Source organism: Lactuca serriola, chromosome 8 (assembly GCF_051521515.1).
Source record: "Lactuca serriola cultivar US96UC23 chromosome 8, Lser_US96UC23_V15, whole genome shotgun sequence".
NCBI classification, from domain to species: Eukaryota; Viridiplantae; Streptophyta; class Magnoliopsida; order Asterales; family Asteraceae; genus Lactuca; species Lactuca serriola.
In genome coordinates this window covers 169,282,542-169,288,541 of record NC_136415.1, presented here as the reverse complement: position 1 = coordinate 169,288,541, position 6,000 = coordinate 169,282,542, and the positions used below count along the sequence as shown (strand labels likewise).

At 33.1% G+C, this 6,000-nt stretch overlaps 1 protein-coding gene across 1 annotated transcript; it reads right to left on the bottom strand.

The window, feature by feature from the left end:
- Nucleotides 1-234: 234 nt before the first annotated feature.
- LOC145070981 (zinc transporter 4-like) lies at nt 235-2,171 on the bottom strand. Its single transcript, XM_079017932.1, has 3 exons — nt 1,303-2,171; nt 970-1,119; nt 235-706 (listed from the first exon to the last, which is right to left on the bottom strand). Exons 1-3 carry the CDS (start codon nt 1,885-1,887, stop codon nt 401-403), a joined length of 1,041 nt encoding a protein of 346 aa, XP_078874058.1. The 5' UTR covers nt 1,888-2,171; the 3' UTR covers nt 235-400.
- Nucleotides 2,172-6,000: the final 3,829 nt, after the last annotated feature.

Below are 6,000 nucleotides of genomic sequence, written 5' to 3'. Positions count from 1 at the left end.
ATCTCAAAAGGACCACCAATCCAAAAAAGTCACTGTTTGGACTAAAACCCCAAAAAATACATACCATAGGGACCATTTTTGCAATTTTGTCAATGAAAAAACACAAACTCATCATCATCAATAATGCTAACTTGATACTAATCAAAATGTACTCTTCATATAAAAAGATGATTCGTACACAACAGCTTTTCATCATACATAATAACTTATGCTTCAAAATGGTTGTACAATATACAAAAATAATAAATAGATAAAACATGTCATTGCTATGTAGAACAAAAAAAAAATATTGTGTACGAATCATCTTCCTTTTCATATCAATCATGCTTTGTAGTTTGTAGGTCCTCTTTATGTAAAATCTAATCTACCTAACCTAATACTAAAATCTTCAAGATGAAAGTCATGCCCATATAGCCAAAAGAGACATGCAACCTAAGCCAAATAGAAGAGACATGAATGCTAAGATTTGCAGCTTTGGACTTGTTTGCACTTTTAATTTCAGAAAATCCATAGCAAGAAGGTCAACAAGTGCCATATAGATTAGTATGCCAGCAGAAGCCGCATTGAGGACACCTTGTACAATGAGAGTTGTGTGGCTATTCTCGTCATAAGTGTTAGAGATTCCGAACCCGAGAGCAATCCCAATTGGAGTTGTGACAGAAAAAAATATGGACATTGTTGCTATGGTTCGAATCTTGAACTTTGCCTGCAAAAATATATAGTACTTAGTTTATAAATAAATCTTGTCATGGAGGTTTGAGTAATGGGGTGTTGCTAATGAGACACCCCCCTTAGACAACACCCTGTTATTACTTTTATAAAAAGTCAACCTATAATCAATTATCTATAATCAATTTTTTCGGAAAAAATGAAATTTCAACCGATAAAAAAATCTTAAAATTCAAATAGAGTGTCTAAATGGAAAAAGAAGGTATCTTTTTAGCCAACCCATATAAAAATCACAGGTACCTCAGTGATGCAACTTCCAAGGCCCATGCCTTCGAACATTTGATGAAAACTTATGGCAACAATAAGTGGTTTTATCGTTTTGGGACTGACTGAAACACCTAATGATATTCCAATTATTACTGAATGTATCAGAATACCCATTTCCAACACCTGCATGCAACAATGTTTAATTTTAAGTCAAAATTTTGATTTTCTTAAAATCTGCTAGGAAGATATATAATCTAAAAAATAATAACTAGTTTTTAGTTAACCATTTACAAAAACAGTAAAATATTATATATCACGAAAACATGACAAATCCAAGGAAAGAAAAAGATCGCATTAGTGTGGTACCTGTGAAATAATCCGGTGGCGGAGCAAACCTTCCGACGAGTTAGAATCTTTAATATGGGCATGTGCATGGCCATCGGATGTATGTGTATGAACATGCACGTGACCCCCCTGCTTCTCTTCATCTCCGATATGCTCCTCCGCCCCATTCTTACTAGAATGTCTATTAAACAAACTCGTAGCAGCAGTTTCCACCATCATAACCACCACAGCCGCCACCATCGCTACAAAATTAGCCAACGGAAAATCTCCCCAAGACTTGTCGCCCAAACAAGGGTTTTCCAAGCTCTCGTTAGCATCAGCTAACACATGAACAAAACCGGTGGCTAAAATCACACCGGAGGCGAAGAATTTGACACCCAAGAACACGGTGCTTTCCGGTCGTAATGATTCAAACTTCTTGCCTAACAAAGGGACACAAACGCCAAAAGCACCGGCCACTAGAATTGAAGCGATAGCAACCAATTTTAATTTGAGAGATTGGATTTTGTTGTTGTCGTCTACGTTGCCTGAATCTTCGCAAGAACAGTCTGCATATATGGAGATTGGGAGGAGGAGAAGAAGAAGAAGAAACCATATAGAATTCATTGCTTATTACTTTATTTGGTGTTAACGTTGGGAAGACGGATAGAAATATGTAGGGTTTTAGGGGTTTTATGGGGAAACGTGGGACATGAGGAGTTGATATATATCGAACAAGTGTAGATCAGAAGATGACGACATTATTACGATTTAGTGTGTCACTTTGCCCATATATCTTACATTGATATCGACTATCGACTTGAAGTCGTATATTTGCATATATAATGTCAACATTTTGGAAAGTTCGGTATATATATCTTTTTTTTTAAATCAACAAACATTTGGTAAGTTTAATTATTAAATATTATATTTATTTTTTGTAAACTTTCAAAATCTTTGATTTATTCAAATCTTTATTTTTTATTTTTTATTATTATATCATTATTTTAAATCTCTATTTTTATTAATTATATTGATTATTATATCCTTCTTATAAATTTAATAATAAAATATCATTTAATTTATGCAAGTTATTATTGTAATCATGTTTTAATAAGTTTAAAACTCAAAATAACGAATAACTATTTTTTTATTAAAACAGCTCCGTACTTTCATCGTCTCTATTTTCAACATTGAAGTTTATAGAGGTAAATATCAAAATTTTGTTCTTAATAGAAAAACATATTGCATTTAATTTATTAACGATGAAACGAGTATTTTGCATTTACTCTTCAAAATAAACTATTTCGCTTATCTTTATATTTGTTGATAGAATATTTATATGATTACCTTTAATTAACCATAAGTTTTAAGAAAGCCACTACACTTGAACTTCACTCGCATATTTACGAATTGTCATCTTCGATCGTTTATGTTTCTTAAAACTTGTTGTACAAAAGTAAGCCTAATTGTAATATTTGTCATGAAATGAATGTTTTTAGATTTAAAAAATCGCAAAAAATAATAAATTTATTTAATCTATCCTTTTGTGTAAATAATTTTCATAATGAGAAACTTTCTTAAAATGTTTATTTTTATAACAATAGATTTTGTAAATATAATCTAAGCTTTAATATATCTTTTTCCTAAAAGGCTTCTTATTATCATAGTGTTACGATAAAATCAAATTAAAAATAATCTAAGCTTTAATATTTTTTTCCTAAAATGCTTCTTCTATAACATTTTTTAAAATTGTATATCTAACAAGAAATATTAATCACTCAATACATTTTATAACTTATTTAAGTTCAATTATTTAAATAATTAATTGATTATATTGATCTTACATTTTTCAAGCTTCAACCATAAAAAATAGAGAGGACGAGTATGGAATTGCTTTAGTAGAAATTAATTATTTAGTTACCTATAGTTTTAAACTTATTAAAATTAATTAAAATAATAATTTCGGTAAATATTATATTTTAAAAGTTACGCTATAAATGTTGTTTTAAACTTAAATTTATAAGATGTGCATAATAATCAACTAATAAAAATTAAAATAAGGCTGAACAAATATAATGTTTTAACAATTTATGAAATATAAATATAATGTTTATAAAATAAATTAGACAAATATAATATTGTAATTTTTAATCGTCTTCCTTTCAGAATGAGATACGAAAATATCATTCTAAATACAGCAAAATTTTGATTACAACACATATAGATTTTTTTATGAATCTAATATTTTTTATTAAAAGATAGTTTAAGGATTTAATGGTTAGTCAAATATTTTTTTATGAATCTAAGTTTGCTTCCATTTAGTATCATATGTTGAGTTGGTCCTCAAGAATATTCTTCAATTAAATACTAAAGTTTAGCCTTATAATGAGCATTTGAATCACTTGACTTTGTCAAACAATTTTTTTATGAATCTAAGCGTACTTCCATTTGGTATCATATGTTGAGTTGGTCCTCAAGAATATCCTCCAAACACTAACGTTTAGCTTTATAATGAGCATTTGAATCACTTGACTTTGTCCGGCGGACAATGGAGATATCTTCTTGTCAATAGGTGTTTAGCTATAAATCCATAACACATATATAGGTGATTGGCAGAATGTAGGAACCGGATCTGAAACTGGTTACACCGGTTCTTCAGAATTTGGAACCCGTCTTGGAACCGCCGGGACCGATTTCAGTACCGGGTACCCGATTGCTTTTTATTTTTTATAATTCCCTCATGGAAAGGTAGATAAATTAATTGTTACGACGTAAGTAAACAGTATGATTGAAAAATTATTTTACGAACAAAGATAAGCAAGAGTATTAGGTAATTTAATTTACGAACAAAGAATATACATATACACGTTTTTCAAACTTATAAAAAGAGAAGATGAAAAAAACAATACCAAAGGGTCTTTGGCCTAGCAGTAGGGAGTGACTTTCTCATTTAAGAGATCATCGGTTCGAGTCTCACTTGAAACATAAGTGGTTATATTTAGAAGTATATTAGTTTGTTGTTTCAAAAAAAATTGAATTTGGTAACAAAGAAACCATTTAAAAGTTTTGTGATTACTTAACATGTGAATATGTTTTAAGCAACGAAAAATAAAAAAAAAAATAGGAACCGGAACCGTTGCGGCTTTAGAAGAACTAGGTGCGGTGGGAGCGCACTAATGTTTGATGAAGTCCACGTCTAAAAGGCATCGGAGAAGGCATCAGAGGCTATAACAGTTGTATAACATCCCGATGATGAGGTATTTTCAATGTTAACCCTATGTATGGAAGAGTATTCCATTTTGACCCTTGGGTTTGAGAAAGATTGAAAGAATGGCCTATTGTGGCATTTCGGTAATTATGTCTAGAAGATTTGTACATTGAGCGTACGTTGTGTACATTAGGTGTACTAGGGCGGATCCTTGTACGCTGGGCGTACACCGTGTACGCAAGGTGTACGTGGTAAATCCTCAAACTCTAATTTTTAGTGTTTTGTGGACCCATTACATATTGGGCATTCCAACCGTAAGGTTATGGATCGGAGCATTCCAACCGTGAGGTTGTCGGCCGGGGGTAATCCAACCAAGAGGTTGTGGACCCGTTATGTATTTGATTATATGTTTGTGTGGTGGTACTTTAGGGGAAATCACTAAGTTTTGGCTTATAGCTTTTAGTTTATAGTTTCACGTATTTCAGAGGATCGCGGAAAGGCGAAGGTGTGATTGTACACAGCTTCCTGTTTTGTCACTGGATCTTCGGGAAAAACTCTTATTTGAAATAATATTTTTGAAACAATGACTGTTTTTATAAACACTGATGATGAATGGTTGATTTTTAAAAATTTTAAATTATTGTGATTCTTGAGTGTTACAAGTTGGTATCAAATCTTTGGTTTGAGAGAATTAGATGGGCATTCGTGTGAATCCGGACTCAAACTAGCGAACTGCAAAAGTTTTTAAACTGATTTTTCATAAATTGTTTTAAAAAGTAAAATAACTAATATTTTATAACCTGAGAATGTTTGGTTTAGCCTTATTTACTGTTCTTGTTTGATGAAGGGCTTAGGGTAGAATCAGGGATTCGACTGTCTATAGGGTCCAGTGTTATGTATGATTAGCATACACGAGTGTTGCAGGGTTGGTGAAAGTTTCATGGATGAGCTATGTGGGGTCGACAGGCCAGTTGAGGAATGTCTAGCCTTTCTCTAGGAAGTAAGAATAGGATGTATGAGCATGCTAGTGTGTGTTGTTAAGGTTGTTGTGATGATCCTTTGAGATAAATACGGGTAGGTGTGGAAGGTAGTATGAGCCCATACTACCGAAAGCACAGGGCCCGTACGCGTAGCAGGGAAGTCACAACCCCTAGGGTTTCGTTAATTGAAATAGTTCCTATGGTATGAATTGTGCTTTATCTGATAGTTTTTGGATTAGTTTAGTATGGTGTTCACGAGGGGATCTGGATCAGGAGCAGGAGCGAGTGGCCAGGATAGGCCAGAGCTGATTGAGGACCGGGTTGGGGAGGTGATTCATGCTGAGGTTGTTTCTATTGTCTAGGGGCGGATACCAGAGTTGTTTGGTTCTATCAAGAGAACCATGATGGAATTCTTTGATGACCGATACACTGCACTTTCTAAGGTTGTTGATGTTGCATCTACTACGGTCATCGTTGTGGCGGGGATTGGCGCGGGGAGAGCCTTCCAGTACTGAGACTTCGACAATACGAAACCCCCAGTGTTTGATG